Source organism: Lontra canadensis, unplaced genomic scaffold, assembly GCF_010015895.1.
Source record: "Lontra canadensis isolate GAN:19392208 unplaced genomic scaffold, GSC_riverotter_1.0 scaffold99, whole genome shotgun sequence".
Lineage (NCBI taxonomy): Eukaryota > Metazoa > Chordata > Mammalia > Carnivora > Mustelidae > Lontra > Lontra canadensis.
Window position 1 is genome coordinate 1430053 of NW_022631093.1, and position 18929 is coordinate 1448981.

Genomic DNA, 18929 nt, shown 5'->3' on the forward strand with positions numbered 1-18929 from the left:
GGTTTCTGGTGCTATTCTCTGGTCCTTTCTGGTCTTTTTGCTTTGGGCCTTTTTTTTTTTCCCTCCACTCAAAGAGTTCCATTCAAAGAGTCAAATTTCTTGCAGGATTGTTTGTGGTCTGGAACTCCTTTAGTTTTTGTTTGTCTGGGAAACTCTTTAACTCTCCTTCTATTGTGAATGACAGCCTTGCTGGATAAAGAATTCTTGGCTGCATATTTTTCCCATTCAGCATATTGAATATTTCCTTCCATGCTTTTCTGGTCTGTCAGGTTTCTGTGGACAGATCTGCTGCAAACCTGATTTGTCTTCCCTTTTAGGTTAAGGACTTTTTTTCTCATTGGTGATGGTCGGCTTTTGTTGAATTTAATGGGAGATCTTTGTGCTTCTTGGATTTTTATGACTATTGTCTTTTCAGTTTTCAGCTATAATTTGTTCAAATAAACCTTCTGCCCCTTTTTCTCTCTCTTCATCTTCTGGGGCTCCTATGATATGAATGGTATTATGTTTTATTTTTTTATTTAAATATTTAAAAAAATATGTTATGTTAGCCACTATACAGTATGTCACTAGTTTTTGATGTAGTATTCCAAGATTGTTTACATATAACACCCAGTGCTCCATGCAAAACACGCCCTTCTTAATACCCATCACCGGGCTGGTATTATGTTTTAATAAGTCACTGAGTTCCCTAAGTCCTTCATAATCCATTACTTTTCTTTCCCTCTTCTTTTCAGCTTCATTATTTTCCATAATTTTATCTTCTATATCATTGACTCACTGCTCTGCTTCATCCATCCTCATTTTTATGACCTCCACTTGGGATTGCATCTCAGTTACAGCATTTATTTTTCAGCCTGACTAGATTTTCTTTCATTTCTGCAGTAAGGGATTCTCTAGTGTCTTCTATGCTTTTTTCCAACCCCAGCTAGTATCCTTATAGTCTTTGTTTTAAATTCTAGTTCAGACATATTACTTACATCTGTATTGATTAAATCCCTGGCCATGAGTACTACCTCCTTTTCTTTGTTTTGGAGCAAATTTCTCCATCTCGTCATTTTGTCCAGAAAAGAAAAGAAGAAAAGAAACAACAACAACAAAACTAGATCCTGGGTATGTTTTGGTCTGTTGGTCAAAATAATTTTCCAAAAGGTGGTTGCTTTCCTACTTGTAGACTTGCAGTTTTTGTTCTCAGATCTCCAACTGCTTTCTTGGGTGTTTGGAATGATTTGGTAACTATCTAGCTATATTAGAGGGACAAGACAAGCTTAGTGTCCTCTTAATCCTCTGCAATATCAACTCCTCCTCCACCAGAGCCTAATTTTAGAACATTTTTGTTCCCCCTAAAAGAAACTCCATACCCATTAGCAGTAAGTCTCCATTCTACCTCCCACTAGACCTATGTAACCACTAGTCTTTATTTGCCTACCCAAATGGAATTATATAATATGTGGTCTTTTTGACCAGCTTCTTTGTTTTTCAAGGTTCATCCAAGCTGTAGGATGCAACAGTTATTATTATTATAATTTTTCATTGGCTATCTTATAAATTACAGTCATCATAATGGGTATTAAGTAATCTCTCATTGTGGTTTTGATTTGCATTTCCCTAATGACTAATCATAAGAGCATCTTTTCATGTGTTTATTGGCCATTTGTATATCTTGATTTGAGAACTATAGGAAAGTTCTTAAACACCAGCATCCCAAGGATGATAAAACTATAGTCAGGAACCACCTACTAGGAGCACAGTTTTGAGAAGGAACAGATCATACAAGAGCATAAGAAATGGCATTTAATCAAGATGTGACACATTTAAATTATAAGATCCTTGATTTGTATACACGTGTGTGTGTACCTGTGTATGTGAATTGATAGAGTATGAAATTGAGACAGTTTGTATGTAAGCCAGAAAGGGAAATGTAACTTCGAGGAAGTGAAGAAGCATGGAAAAGTAAACAGAAAGTATGGGGAAGATGTTTTATTGTTTTAGGCTAAAGAAGTGAAATTCAGGCCAACTTCAACTAGATCACTAGGTCATAGAGGCTCCAGTTGCCCACTGGGTTACATTCAGCTAACCCCTCTTCCTCATTTCCATCATTCCCAATAGCCTTCAAAAATGATTTAGCAAACACAACAAAACATATTTCCTCTGACCCTGCCTCTCCTTCTAGTTACTGTGCTTTTTCTCAATTTCCCCTCAGAGTCAAGTTCCATACATAATCATTACTTCCCCACTTCCCCCCCACCCCAACATTTAATGAGGAAAAACTGACAAATATAGTTGTATATATTTTAAGTGATTTTAATGATTTGATACACATAAACATTGCCAAATGACCAAGATCATTAACATATCCACCACCTAACATATAAATTGTGTGTGTGTGTGTGTGGTGAGAAAGCTTAAGAGCTATTCTCAGTAACTTTCAAGTAAATAATATTGTATTATAATTATCACCATGCTGTACATTAGATTCTCAGAACTTATTCTTATAAATGAAAGTTTGTACCTTTTGACCTACATCTTCCCATTTCCCCAGAGGCCTAGACCCTGGCAACTACCATTATATTTTCTATTCTCTGTTTCTATGAAATTGGCTTTGTTTTTTGTTTTTTAGGATTCCACATATAAGTGATACTATGCAGTATTTGTCTTCCTCTGGTTTATTTCATTTAACATAGGTCTTTCAGGTTCATGTATGTGATTGTAAATGCAAGATTTTCTTCTTTTTATGACAATAATATTCCTATATCTATATCTATATCTATACCATATTTTCTTTATCCATTCATCCATTGAAGGACTTTTAGGCTGTTTTCATATCTTGGTTATTGTGAATAATGCTGCAGTGAACAGGGGAATGCAGATATCTATCCCTTGCGATACCCATTTCATTTTCTTTCTCCTTTGGATATATATCCAGAAGTAGAATGGCAGGATCACATCGTAGTTCTTTTTATTTTTTTGAAGAACCACCATATGGTTCTCTATAATACTTGTACTAATTTACAGTCCCACTAACAGTATTTAAGGATTCCCTTTTCTGCACATCTTTGCCAACATTTGTTATCTCTTGTGTTTCTGATATTAGCCATCCTAACAGGTGTCATTTGTGGTTTGCATTTGCATTTCTCTGATTATTAGTGATATTCAGCACCTCTTCATGTACCTTTTGGCAGCATCTATGTCTTCTTTGGGAGAACATCTATTCAGGTATTTTGCCTGTTCTAAAATTGGATTTTTTGGTTTTTTGGCATTGAGTTGTACAAGTTCTTTAAATATTTTGAATATTAACCCCTTATAAGATACATGATTTGCAAATATTTTCTCCCATTCTGTGGCTTGCATTTTCAACTTACTGATTAATTCCTTTGCAGTGTAAAAGCTCTTTAGCTTAATGTAGTCTCACTACCTTTTACTTTAGTATTTTTTCAAATGTTCTTTTGGTGTCTTATCAAAGAAATCATTGCCAAGATCAATGTCAAGGAGGTTTTGCCCTATGTTTTCTTCTAGGAGTTTTATGGTTTCAGGTCTTATATTTAAGTCCTTAATCCATTTTGACTTAACTTTTTGTGAGTGGTATAAGATAGGAGTCCCGTCTCATTCTTTTGCATGTAAATGTCCACCTTTCCCATTACCATTTATTGAAGAGACTATACTTTCTCCAATTTGTGGTCTTGGCACCCTTGTCAAAAATCAATTGGCTGTAGAAATGTGGGTTTATTTCTGGTCTCTCTATTCTGTTCTACTGGTCTAAGTGATTCTTTTTATGCCAGAGCCATAATGTTTCCATTTCTATAGCTTTGTAATATATATTAAAATCAAGAATGTGATGTCTCCAGCTTTGTTCTTCTTTCTCAAGATTGCTTTGGTTATTTGGGGTCTTAAGTGGTTCCAAACAAATTTAAGTAGAGTTTTTCTATTTCTGAGAAAAACATGATTGGAACTTTAAATGGGATTACACTGCCTCTGTAGATTGCTTTGATTAGGATGGACAATTTCATAATATAAATTCTTCATGTCTAAAAATATGGGATATCTTTCCATTAATTTGTGTGTTCTTCAGTTACTTTCATCAGTGTCTTAGAGTTGGTAGTGTACAGGTCCTTTATCTCCTTGGTTAAATTTATCTCTAAGTATTTTATTGTTTTTGATGAGATTATGAATGGGACTTTTGAAGGAAAAACCACAGTTCTTCTCTCCCAGTGAATCTTTCTCCTATGAGTGTCCTAAAGTACTTATACTTCTGATACCTCTAGTCACTAAATGTGTTTGGGGTTTTTACCAAAACAGGAAATTCTCTGCAACACCAGGTAGGTGTCCTACAATTCAACTCAATCTTAATACTGTCTCCCTGGAGATGGGTCAGATCCCATAGGTTTAGGGCTCAGTCCCACAAGACTGCTCCTACCCTACTTCAGATGCCAATCACAAGTACTAGGTGCCCGGGTTTTCCTCAACTTCTGTACAATTTGCCTACAAACTGAAAGCCTCTATCACCCCATCATCAGGTTCAATTAATTTGCTAGAGCAGCTCATATAAGTCAGGGAAACACTTACTTCCATTTACTAATTTATTAAAGGTTATGATAAAGGATACATATGAACACAGAGGAAGGTCTAGGAGGGTCCCAAGTATAGAAACATCTGCCACCATGGAGTTCTGCTCTGTCACCTTCCTGGTGTGGTTGTGTTCACTGACCTACAAGATCTCCAAATCCCCTACCATTTGAATTTTTATGGAGGCCTTCTCACATAGGCATAATCAGTTACTAACTTCACTCAAGCCCCTTTCTCCTCTTTGGAGAGGGGGTAACTGGGTTGAAAATTTTAAGCTTCTAATTATGGCTTGGTCTTTCTGATGACCAACCCCCTTCCAGGAGCCATGTAGGAGTCCACTCAGAGTTGTCTCATGAACAAAACATCCTTTAGTATTCTTTTTTTTTTTTTTAAATATTTATTTATGTATTAGAGAGAGAGAGAGAAACAGAGTGGGGACAGGGGTAGAGAGTCCCAAGCAGACTCTACACTGAGCATGGAGCCTGATGTGGGACTCAATTTCATGACCCTGAGATCAAGACCTGAGCCAAAACCAAGAGTGGGTGCCAAACCAACTGCACCACCCAGGCACTCCAAAAAGATCTTCTAGTATTCTTATCAATTAGGAATTACAAAGGTTTTAGGAGCCCTCTGTGAGGGAGGAAGTAAAAAAACAAAATATTAAAACAAGAGATGCTCCTGGTTTTCTTCATCACTTAGGAAATTACAAGTGTTTAGGAGCTCTGTGCCAGGAAATGGGGGCAGAAACCAATATATATTTTATATATTTTTTTCTCTTATATATATATGTTTTCTTATATATATTCATATATTTTTTCTCTTATCTCAGAGAATTGCTTTTTTAATTTTACTTCCAAAGAGTTTGATGCTAGTGTATAGAAACACAACAGATCTTTGTACATTGATTTTATATTCTGTAACCTTACTGATTTTATTTACCTTCTAACAGTTTTTCAGTGGAGCCTTTAGGGTTTTCAGTATATAAGATCATCCCATCTACAAAGGATAATTTCATTTCCTCCTTTCTTATATGGAGGATTTTTGGTTCTTTTTCTTACCTAATTGCTCTGGCTAAACTTGCAGTACTATGTTGAAAAGACATAGCAAGAGTGAACATCTTTTCTTATTCCTGATCTTAGAAAAATGACTTTTAACTTTTCACCATTGAGTATGACATCAGCTGTGGGCTTGTTATATATAGCCTTTATTATGTTTAGGTATATTCCTTCTACACCTAATTTGTTGAATGTTTCTATCATGAGAGGATGTTGAATTCTGTCCAGTGCTTTTCTACATCTATTGAGATGATCATATGATTTTTATCCTTCATTCTGTTAATGTGGGTTATCACATTAATTGATTTTCTTATGTTGAATTATCCCTGCATCTCAAGGATAAATCCTATTTGATCATGGTATATGATCTTCTCATTGTGTTCTTAAATATGGTTTGCTAGTATTTTCTTGAGGATTTTTAAATCTATGTTCATCAGGGATATTGGCCTGTAAGTTTCTTTTCTTTCAGTGTTCTTGCCTAGATTTGGTATCACAGTAATTCCAGCTTTCTAAAATGAGTTTGGAAGTGTTCCTTCCTCTTCAGTTTTTTAGAAAAGTTTAAGAAGGACTGTTATTAATTCTTCTTTAAACATTTGGTAGAATTCACCAGTGAAGTCATCTGGTCCCTTTTATTTGCTGGAGATCTTTTTATTACTGATTCCATTTCCTTGCTTTTTATTGTCTTTTCAGATTTTCTGTTATTTCATGATTCAGTCTTGGTAAGTTTCTGTTTCTAGGAATTTATCTATATCTTCTAAGTTATCTAATTTTTTGGTATATAATTATTCATAGTAGTCTGTTATGTTCCTTTGTATTTCTGTGGTATGCACCATAATGTCTTATCTTTCATTGATAATTTTATTAATGAGTCATTTCTCTTTTTTCTTAGACTAAAGTTTTTCCATTGTTTATCTTTTAATAAAACTGGCTCTTAGTTTTGTTAATGATTCTTATTGCCTTTCTAATCTCTATTTCATTTATTTCTTCTCTTATTTTTATTTCCTTCATTCTGCTTCGGACTTTGTTCTTTTTCTAGTTCTTTGTAGTATAAGGTTAGGTTGCATGTTTGAGATCTTAATTTTTTCATAATGTAGGTATTTATCATAATAAAATTCTATCTTACTGTTACTTTTGCAGCATCCCATAAGTTTTGGTATGTAGTGTTTCTATTTTTATTTGTCTTAAGATTTTTTTGATATCTCTTGATTTCTTCTTTGACTCATTAGTTATTCAAAAATGTGTTATTTAATTTTCACATATTTGTGAATTTTCCCTTTTCCTTATGTTATACATTTCTAATGTCATGCCAGTATGTCAGAAGAGATACTTGATATAATTTCAATCTTCTTAATGTTTGTTAAAACTTGTTTTGTGATGCAATATGTGATCTATCCTGGAGTATGTTCCATGTGCACTGACAAGAATGTGGATTCTACTATTGTTGAATGAAATGTTCTGTATATGTCTATTAGGTCTATTTGGTCTAAAGTGTTGTTCAAATCCATTATTCTCTCAATGATTTTCTGTCTGGGTGATCTATTCATTGTTGGATAGTAGGGTATTGAAGTATCTTATTACTATTGCATTGTTGTCTACTTCTGCCTTCAGACCTGTTAAAGATTAACATATTTAGGTCCTTCAATATTGGATGTTTATATATTTACAACTGTTATATCCTCTTGATGAACTGGCCCCTTATTTTTATGTAATAACATTATCTCTTATTATAGCTTTCAACTTAAAATCTATTTTGTCTGATATAACTACTCCTGATCTCTTCTAGTTTACACTTCCATGGAAAAATTTTTACATCCTTTCACTTTCAGCCTAATTGCCTTTAAACCTTAAGCAAATCTATGGGGAACCTGAGTGGCTCAGTTGGTTAAGTGTCTGACTCTTGATCTCAGGGTCATGAGTTTCAAGCCTCCTACATGAAAGAAAGAAAGAAAGAAAGAAAGAAAGAAAGAAAGAAAGAAAGAAAGAAAGAAAACAGGGAGAGAGAAAGAAAGAAGTTTAAGTGAATCTCTTTTAGGCAGCATATAGTTAGGCTATTTTTTTTTATTCCCCCACTTTATGTCTTTTAAATGGCAAATTTAAATCATTTACATTTAAAGTAATTCTTGATAGTAAGGACTATCATCATTTGATGATTTGATAGTAAGGACTATCATCATTTTGTTAATTGCTTTCTGACAGTTCTGTACTTCCTTTGTTCTTATCTTCCTCTCTTGCTGTCTTTCTTTGTGAATTGATTATTTTTTTAATAGGGATATGCTTTGATTTTTTTCTCTTTACTTTTTGTGTGTCTCTTAAAAACTTGTGCCCGGATCGTCATAGGGCTTTCAAAATAGTTACAACAGTTCATTTTAAGCTGATAACTTAACTGCATAAAAATGTTCTACACATTTACTCTTCACCCCCACATATGTTTCATGTTGTTGGTGTCACAATTTACTTCTTTTTATATTTTATATTTCCTTCTTTTCTATAACTTTTCAACCTCTTCCAGTCTGGCTTGCCTCTCATCAGCCCACTAAAATTATTCTTGCTAAAGTCATCAGTTTCCTTCTTGATTCTGAATGCAATTGAGTTTTTAAAAATTAATAAATTTTTATTTTACTTTTTAAAATTTTTTAAAGATTTTATTTATTTATTTGACACAGAGAGAGAGATCACAAGTAGGTAGAGCAGCAGGCAGAGAGACAGGGGAAAGCAGGCTCCCTGCTGAGCAAAGAGCCCAATGCAGGGCTCGATCCCAGGACCCTGAGATCATGGTCCAGGCCAAAGGCAGAGGCTTAACCCACTGGGCCACCAAGGTGCCCCCAAAATTAACAAATTTTTAAAGAAAAATTGGAGGTTCACAGCAAAATTGAGCAGAATATACAGAGTTCCCATATAGCCTTTGACCCTACATATATAATCTTCCTTATTTAACATACTCCATCATAGTCTTACATTTGTTAGGAACGTTAAACCTATACTGACACATTATTGTCTTTTCCCTGAGAACTTCCTTTAACATTTCTTACAAAGCAGGCCTACTGTGACAAATTATAATTTTTGTTTGTCTAAGAAAGTCTTTAGTTCTTCATTTTTGAAGGGTAATTTCATGAGGTATAGATTTCTAGGTTGGTGGGTGTTTTTCCTCTCAGGACTTTAAGTATTTACTTCCCTCTTTTCTTGCATGATAGTTTCTAGGGAGAGCTCTGTAATTCTTACCTTTATTCTTCTATAGGCATGGTGTTTTTTTCCTTCTGGCTTCTTTCAAGATTTTTTTCTTTCTTTCAAGATGTTTGAATATGATAAATCGAGTTGTAGATTTGAGGGTACTTATCCTGCTGAGTGTTCTTTGACATTCCTGAATCTATAATTTTGTATCTGACATTAATTTTAGGAAACTCTCAGTCATTATTGCTTCAAATATTGTTTCTGTACCTTTCCTGTGTCTTTTCTTCCTGGAATTCCAATTATGTGTATGTCACACCTTTTGTAGTTGTCCCATAGTTCTTGAATATTCTGTTTTTTTCAGTCTTTTTTCTCTTTGTTTTTCAGTTTTGAAAGTTTCTACTAACATATCCTCAAACTCAAGTATATTTTTTCACTATGCCCAGTCTACTAACAAGTCCATCAAAAGCATTCTTCATTCTTGCTATAGTATTTTTGATCTCTAGCATTTCTGTTTTGATCTGTCTTAGAATTTCCATCTCTTAGGTGCATGGGTGGCTCAGTTGGTTAAGTGACTACGTATAGGCTTAGGTCATGATCCCGGATTTCCAGAATTGAGTCCTGCATCAAGCTCCCAGCTCCACAGGGAGTCTGCATCTCTCTCTGACCTTCTCCCCTCTCATGCTCTCTCTTACTTGCTCACTCTCAAATAAATAAGCAAAATATTTAAAAAAAAAAAGAATTTCCATCTCTCTGTTTATATTATTCACCTGTTTTTGCACGTTGTCTACTTTTTTCTATAATGCCCTTAGCATATTAATCATAGCTATTTAAAATTCTGGTCTGATCATTCTAATACTACTGCTTTATCTGACTCTGGGGATGTCTATTCAGTCTCTTCAAACTGTGTTTTTTGTTTGCTTGTTTGTTTTTGCCTTTTTTTTTTAAGATTTTTTTATTTATTTGTCAGACAGAGAGAGGGAGAGAGAGCAAGCACAGGCTGACAGAATGGCAGGCAGAGGCAGAGGGAGAAGCAGGCTCCCTGCTGAGCAAGGAGCCCGATGCAGGACTCGATCCCAGGACGCTGGGATCATGACCTGAGCCGAAGGCAGCTGCTTAACCAACTGAGCCACCCAGGTGTCCCTGTTTTTGCCTTTTAATAAACCTTGTAATTTTTTGCTAAAAGGTAGACAAGATGTACTAAGTAATGGGAACGGTGGTAGATAGGCCTTTAGTAAAGTAGTGGCAAGGTGTAAGCCATAGTGCTATGATTAGGTCTTTTTTGTTGAGCCTTTACACCTGGAGGGTAAAATTTGTCAGTACTTCTTAGTCCCCATATCTTCTTAAGTGGGATAGGACACGTAGAGACACCTGTATCTGGGTATTTCCATTCCTCCATGTGGAAGGCTAGAGAGAGCTGGAATTGGAATATTTCCTTTCCTCATTTGTAAAAGCAGAGCTGGCTGAAGTTGGGTATTTCCTTTCCCCAAGGTAGGTCAGGCTCTACTAAAACCCCAACAAGTTAGACTCTGGTGAAATACATTCTTCTGAGGGAAGGCTTTGTTAAGAACAGAATATTCCAGTATATTTCAAGATGGTTCTTTTCCTCTTCCCATTACCAAAAGCATGAAAGGATTTTTCTCAGATATTGACTGTGAGGATCTGATAGAGGTCCTTCCTAAAGATAAAACTCTTTAGGTTTTTAGATAAAAAAGTGTCAAGCCCCCCTGATGACTGTGTCCATCTTGAGTTTTTAACTCTCAGCATTGTCTTCACTGAGCCTCTAGCAACTCATCAACCACACCAACACTGGTTTTCCCATCCCAGCAATGGTTCTCAGGGAGGTTTCTGTTCAAGTGTTTTTGCTCCAATAAGTCATGATTCTCTGTATCCACCTGTCTTTCCAAGTATTAGTGCAGCACTTTGGCCTATGACATAATTTTTCTGACATATCTAAAAAGGCTTGTTGATTTTTAACTTCGTTCAGGTTTTTTTTTTTTAAAGGTTTATTCATTTATTTAAGAGAGAGGGAGACTGAGAGATAGAACAAGCACAGGGGTTGGGGATAGAGGGAGAGAGTCTTAATCAGACTCCACAGAGAGCTCAGAGCTAAACTCAGGGCCCAATCCCAAGATCCTAAGATCACCACCCAAGCAGAACCAAAAAGTCAGGCACTCAACTGACTGCATGACCCAGGTGTGCCTTTGTTCAGGTTTTTACTTGTTAGGCCAAAGTGGTGACTTCTAAGTTCCTTACGTGCTAGACCAGAAACTGGAAGTCCTCCAAATTTGCAAAGTTTTTTATAACACTGGGATTCCAAGCAACATTCAGTATTATTAACCACTCCCCCTTTTAGGAGTAAATATTCTTGTCTCTTCTCCTATGATACCACATTCTGTTCATTTTCCTCTTTTCCTCTGTCCACTCTTTTCTACCTGACTATTGAGTATTCCAAGGAATGATCCAGGACTCTTTTCTCTTCTTCACTCTGTAGAAACTCATTCTTTCTCAGGTGCTTTCATCTATTTGTATAAACTTAGAAATATCTGCAACACTGTATACTTATCTTCCATTTTCCTGACCTGCAGATTTATAGCCAGTGGTCCTTACAACATTTTCATTTTCATGTACCCTCAGACCCCCTGCCTCTCCTATCACACTAAATAGTACCTTTATCCACCAAAGCTGCTGAAGGCAGAAACCTAGAAGTCTTTTTTGACACTTCACTCCTTCATCTTCTATCTCCAATTCATGATCTCCACAGGCAAAATTATCTTGAATCCATGCATATTTCCCATCTCTCCTACAAAATATCCTTGTCAAGCCACCACAATCTTGTACCTAAAATATCTGTAACTTCATACTAAAGGAATCTTCCCACTGAGACTCTTGCCCTTTTTCAATATTTTTTTTTACCCAATGTATACAATGACAGTAAAGTGTAGTGGAAAGAATACAGATGTAACATCCAGAAAAACCTGCCACAAACTCCTCAAACACACTGATTAATATCTAAACCTCATTTTTCTTAGGTATAAAATAGGTGAAAACAAAGCAAAACAAACAAACAAAAACCTCATAGGTAGGAATGTTATAAGAAAAAGATATGATTTATAAAAAGTGCTTAGAATAATGCCTAGCACTGAATAGTCACTCAAAGAGTAGCTCCTGTTACATACAAAATAAAGTTCATATTTCCCCCCAAAGACCTCTAGATTCTAGACCTAACATATTAATTCACAAATTCTCCTCAGCAGAAGACACGGCTCTGGCTACATAGCGAATGTCTTATTTTTACCTTAAATTAATGTTTAATAGACATCCAATTATCCAAAAGGAATTTGGAAAAACTGTAAACTTTCTCTTTCATTAAATTTATTTACAGTATATATTCATGTAACAGTAATGTAATCTAATTCCTAAGTTTGAAACCTGTTTGAAATTATTGACTTAACTGAAAAATAACTCCTATAAAACCGTTAGTTAAGAATATGTCCTACATCAATGAAATTTATGATTTATATAGTTTTTCTGTTTCAACACTTACTTTTTTCTTTGTTTTCTCAGGGGCTGAAGGGTAAGTTTTCTCAGCAAGTAAAACTTCACAAGCTGCATTATCTGTAAAGAAAAAGATGCTCCAATATTTTAATCATTTAACCTCTCATTAACTGTAAGTATAGAAAGTAGAACTCAAATTTGGAAAAAAACAATAACAAAAACAAAACACCCTGATTTTAATGACTGTGTCTTTGAAATAGGTTTAGAAGAAAAGCTTAATATATGTTGAATAACCTGACTTACTACATAAAGGGCTTTATTTTTAAGAGCTCTAGGTTTCACACAAGTAAATAAGCTCTATGTAAAATATTTACTTTTTATTTGGTACAGAAGGTTGCATGTGATTAGAATTCTTCAATAACTATCCTTCCATTTCCATTCTCCTGTATTTTCAGGCTCTCCCTTTTCACTGCAAATTTTCTCTTAGTATTTAAAATACAGTCAGGACTCTTTCATCTTATCAAAAACTTATCTGTACCCCATACTCCTTCCTGTTACATCCTTTCTCTCCTCTTCTCCATGGGCATGTTTCTTCAAAGAGCTGTCCACATATACAACATAACTTCTTCTCCTCTTGTTTACTCCCAAACCCACAGCAATCTAGTTTCAGGTCCCACCTTTATGAATAGAAACCTTTTCTGTCCTATCTTACTGGACATCAGTACAACAAATATGAACATTTTCCCTCTGGCCCCTTGTATGGCTCTTCTTTATTTCTGACTTTTCTCTTCTTTTTTACTCTCCAGGCTCAATCCAAGGCAACAAATATCTAGTCTGTTATGTGCCAAAGATACTGCTACACGTATTGCAAATTTGGTTTTCTTTATTCTTAACACTAATACCTTGCTTTAAGTCAACACAAGATTTCTCTTCGAATTATTTCAATAGCTTTTCATTTCAGCTCCCTCTGCAGTCCACTGCCCACATAATATACCTAAAACACAAGTTTAATATCATCTGCTTAAAATTCTTCCAAGGCTTCTCTCTTTCTCTCTTTTTTTTTTCTTTAAGATTTTATTTACTTATTTGACTGACAGAGATCACAAGTAGGCAGAGAGAGAGAGAGGAGGAAGCGGGCTCCCTGCTGAGCAGAGAGCCCAATGTGGGGCTCGATCCCAGGACCCTGAGATCATGACCTGAACCAAAGGCAGAGGCCCAACCCACTGAGACACCCAGGCACCCCTTTTTTTTGCTAATTTAATTGGGATTTTTTTACTTAAAAAAAAAAATTCTTCCAAGGCTTTCCATTGTATTCAAGTTAAAACTCAAACTTCTTAACTCAGCATACAAAATCCTGGTTTTTATGAACCCTGCCTGTATACTTCTATATTCCCAGCCTCACTGCAAAGGTGAAAAGATTGCTAGATATAATACAGGATACCCACTTAAATTTGAATTTCAGATAAACAAATAATTTTTTAGTATAAGTGTTTGCTGTGTAATAGTACAAGCATGTGTAATATTTATGACATAATTATATTAAAATTATTCACTGTTTAACTGTACTCCTGGGGCTAATAATACATTATATGTTAATTTAAAAATAAATAAAATGGATACCATATTAAAAAATTATTCACTGTTTATCTGAATTCATATTTAACTGAGCATACTGTATCTTTATTTGCTAAATCTGGCAACTCTTGAGACTACTTACTCCACTCATCTTCATCTCCTACGGTAGAGAGAAGTAGTAGGTTTGAGAGTTTAGTAAGAAATGAAATTGGTAACAAAATTTGGTAATACATTAAGCAAAGGAAGTGACAAAGATGAGGGTGTCAAGGACGATCTCATGCTTCTGGTCTGCTAAGCTACATTTGCTAACTAAGATGGAGGACACTGGAAGACCAGGTTAGGTCTTGGTCGTGACAGTTCTCAGTTTTCAATGCTCATTCTATTTAATCTCTTGATAACTTATGTTATAGTTAGTTCTAAATGTTGGAGTGTTCCATTTACATTCTTTTTGCATGTTTGTTTTCTATTCCACTTCCTAGGTAATCTCATCTATATTCTTGACTCTAGATACTTATCTAGATACAGCTTGTCTCTGCCCTAAATTCCAGACTCCTGTGTCACAAACTGCTTTCATGACATCTCTATCTGAAGGCTAATAACCCTCCAAATGTTTTAATATTTTACTGAAGCACTTCACATACACAGTAATGGGCACAAATCGTAAATGTATATGTATTCACCTATACAGTCACTGGACAAATCAAGATATAAAATATTTCCAACACCCCAGAAGTTTCCTATATGTTTTTTTCCCAGTCAGGACTCCCTTTCCAAAGATTATCACTATTCTTGCTTCTACTACATAAAACACTCTTGCCTGTTATTGAACTTCATATGTACAGAATTACACAATACATACACATTTGTGTCTGAGTTATTTCGTGAAATATTAAGTACATGAGTAGACAGATCAAATTTAATGTTGAAACCAAATTCTCTTAATCAGTCTCCCAACTTGCTCCGTCTTCCAGTGCTCCCATTTCAAGAAGTGATACCATCATTCATCCACCTGCTAAAACCAATAATTTTAGACTCATCCTTAACTGCTATTTTCCTCTCTCATGAAACATCCAGCCACATCAGAAAATCCTGGCACATCTGCTTTAAGATAGATTCTGAATCAGACCACTGCTCCCACTTTAATCTCATATACCAGTATCTGACCACCACAATTGTTTAACAGGGTCTCTTTGCCTTCACTTGCCATCTTAGACAATTCTCCACATGGTAGCCAGAGTAATCATTCAAAATATATCTAATCATGTCATCCCTTTGCCCTAAAATGTGTTTCTAGGCACATTTAGAATAAAATCCCTGCTTCTTATGATGGCATAGGAGACTCTACATTATACCATTCGATTTCTCCCTGAACACAACTGAAGTCATTCTTTTTTTTAAACTGATTTTGCTCCAGTCATTCTAACCTCTTTTCTATTCATCAAATATGCAGAGCTCATTTCCATCTCCTGGTCTTTTCTCTTGTTTTTTTGTTTTGTTTTGTTTTGTTTTTTCCTTTGCCTAGCATGCTTTGTCACAGATTTTCATATGACCCACTCTCTCACTTCATTCCAGCTCTGTACAAATATAATCTCCTCAGAGAGTCCTATCCTATTACCGTGTTTAAAATAGCATCCCTAGTCACACTCTGTTTTTACCTGCTTTATTTTCCTTCAGTACTTTTATTCCTGACATTGTTGTATATTTATTTAACTGTTTATTGTCTTTCTTCCTCTGCTATAACATAGCTCTGTTAGAGCAAGGTCTCCGTCATGTTCCCCAGCAACTAAAATACTTTGTGTCACACTGTAGGTGATTAATAAATATTTGTTGAATGAATGGAATTAATGAATAGTGTGATGAGGTATCTCTGAAACATCCAAGGGGAGATGTTTAGAAGGCACCTGCATATAAAGGTCTTAGCCTCAGAGGAGAGTCTTTAATGAGAGAAAACTCAGAAGCCCTTCTTTTTATAGGACGCCTATACATATCAAGGGTTAATTTTAAAAAGATTAAAATCTATGAACTAACCTTGAGGAACTCCCAGATTTAATCATTAATAGTGGTAGATAAGATTGCAAAGAAGCAGGAATTACCTGAGAAATAATTTATTGTTTATTTGTCTCTATGATTAGACTATTTTCTAATATTTAGTAAAGAACCTGACATACAATTGGAACAAAGATAGGTTTGTTGAATTAAGGAAGTAAAAAAATACCTCTTGAGCAAGATATGACTTACTTTTAAATTTCAAGTCAATCAATCACATAAAAGAATACAAAAGCATACATAATTTCAGAATCACTATTTTCCCTTACTACTAGGCCTTATAAAAAACATTTTCTACTGCCAAAGGAAAATATTTTATTGGGCAAGACCTAAATAAAATCATGATTGTTTTTGGTATGCTTTCCACTTTCCCTTTCATAATCTCTCTTGTTCACAAATTCCCTCTTAGGTCTATAAAACAAATCCCCCTTCTAATGTTCACCCTCTAGGGTAATAGATGGCTACTCCTTTAAAAGATGTGTGTTTTTACAAGTTTAGTTTGTATCACTTGATTAATTTCCTTCAGAACAGTCACTATTGGGGCACCTGGGTGGCTCAGTTAGTTAAGTGTCTGCCTTCAGTTCAGGTCATAATCTCAGGGTCCTGGGATGGAGCCCCATATTGGGCTCCTTGCTTGGTGGAGAGCCTGACTCTCCCTCTCCTTCTGCCTGTTGCTCTGCCTGTTTGTGCTCTCTCTCTCCCTCTCTGTCAAATAAATAAATAAAATCTTTCAAAAAAAGAACAGCAACTATTTTAATCATTTTTATACTCAGAATTCCTAACATAAAACCTGGCATGTAGAAAATACTGATTAAGTTGGTGTGCCTGGGGGGCTCAGTGGGTTAAAGCCTCTGCCTTTGGCTCCAGTCGTGATCCCAGGGTCCTGGTATCAAGCCCCACATCAGGCTCTCTGCTCAACAGGGAGCCTGCTTCCCCCTTCTCTCTCTGCCTACTTGTGATCTCTGTCAAATAAATAAAAATAAAAAAAATCTTTAAAAAAAAAAAGAAAGAAAATACTGATTAAGAGAATTTCTTAAAGTGACAATTATGTAAAAAAAAACCTTTTTTTCTTTATATAAACATACCTATTAAGAGCCAAATCAGCAATTCTTCAAGTTTACCCAAAAACAGATGCTATAAAACTTGACTCAGGAAATGAAAATAGCAATCTGATAGACAGCATGAATTAAAAAGGTTGGAAATGTTTAGTTAAGTTTATCCTAATAATAAACTAAATTATTTAGTATCTATTATGTAAGGTACTATGTTGATTTTTATTTTCAATCTTCACACATAATTCCAATATATCTGTTTATCGATTATGTTCCTTTCCCATGACTGAAACTCAGGAGGCAAGGACTTTATATCACTCCTCACTGCTGTAAATATAGCAACACCTAATACAGAGTACATACTCGGAAAATGTTTATGAAATGACTTAATGAAGGGTGTTACAGGGATAGTTAAGACCCGCATTCTAATTTCACATATCTTCATTTCTTAAAACACAACCAAGCTAAAAAGCACTCAGTTTCCTGGGCTACCAATTTTATCAAAATATGCTGTCACATGTACTGTCAAATGTACTATCAAAATGTACTGTCACAAAAATAAAGAAATACAGAATTATGAAGATGATTAGTTTTAGTATTTATTACCTGATTCTGAATGTGAAGTATTCTTTGGTTTTGAAGTAATATTTTGGTCTGCTAATGTCATCACTCTATAATAAGAACAAATTAATGGTTATTCTCTTAATCTTTCAGTAACTTTTGAGAATCCTCAAATAATACTTAAAATAATAACATTTATATTTATATCAAATGTCCTGTAGAAAAAATATAACTGGTTAAAAATGTTCCTGTATCTATATGAAAAAGTAGTTTAATAATAAAAAGTAATATATTTAAACATTTTTCAGTGTGAGACAATACAAATAAAGGAAAAGGTATAGTGTTCAGAATCAGACAGACCTAGGGTTAAAGCCCAGTTCTGCTACTCACACTTGAGTGGTCTTGGAAATTTAGTTAACTTGTCTTGACTCTTGTTTCCCTCATTTATTAAAAAAAAAAAAAAAGGCAATCTTGTTTCCTAGGATTCTTGTGGTAACAATCTCAAGTAACATTAAATATAATACTTTTAAAAAATTACTATCCTTTTTTCTCTCTTTTTATTTAAGATTTTGTTTATTTATTTATTTATTTGAGAGAACGTGAGCATGAGTGGGGGTAGGGGCAGAGGAAAAAGGGAGAGGGAGAAGCAGACTCCCCACTGAGCAGGGAGCCCAATGCATGGCTCAGTCCCAGGACACTGGGATCGTGACCTAACTTTAACTGCTTACCTGACTTAGCCACCCAGGCACCCCTATCCTTTTGTCTTTTAAAAATTATACCACTCCCAATTCTATTGAAATGTGTATGAAAGAATTACAAGAGGAATACCAAAGGATCAAAGTTCAGCCTTTGGCCACCAAAATGGGATTTCTGAGTTCCTGGCAAGACAATGGAGTTGAAAACCAAATACGAGAAGATAATTTTCTAAATTTCTATTGTTGGCTTATTGAACAATTGAATTCAGTAAGCAAAAAAAAATTTTAGGAAATGGAAACAAAGGCAAAAATGAACTTCTAGGGCTTCATCAAGATAAAAAGCTTTTGCACAGCAAAGGAAATAGTTGACAGAACCAAAAGACAACTGACAGAATGGGAGAAGATATTTGCAAATGACATATCAGATAAAGGGCTAGTATCCAAAATCTCTAAAGAACTTATCAAACTCAACACCCAAAGAACAAATAATCCAATTGAGAAATGGACAGAGGACATGGATAGACATTTCTGCAAAGAATACATCCAAATGGCCAACAGACACATGAACAAATCCACCACATCACTTAGTATCAGGGAAACATAAATCAAAACCACAATGAGATACCACCTCACACCAGTCAGAATGGCTAAAATTAACAAGTTAGGAAATGACAGATGTTGGTGAGGATGTGGAAAAAGTGGAACCCAAGTGGGAATGCGAG

The 18929-nt window shown here is 35.0% G+C and overlaps 1 protein-coding gene across 1 annotated transcript in view; it reads right to left on the minus strand.

The window, feature by feature from the left end:
- MEIKIN (meiotic kinetochore factor) overlaps positions 1 to 18929 on the minus strand; it is a 90373-nt gene that overhangs the window by 32812 nt on the left and 38632 nt on the right. Inside the window, exons 8-9 of the mRNA XM_032837677.1 lie at positions 17558 to 17622; positions 12328 to 12398 (exon numbers count right to left, since the gene is read on the minus strand). Of these exons, the coding sequence (XP_032693568.1) occupies positions 12328 to 12398; positions 17558 to 17622 (136 nt within the window). The remainder of the gene's footprint in view (positions 1 to 12327; positions 12399 to 17557; positions 17623 to 18929) is intronic.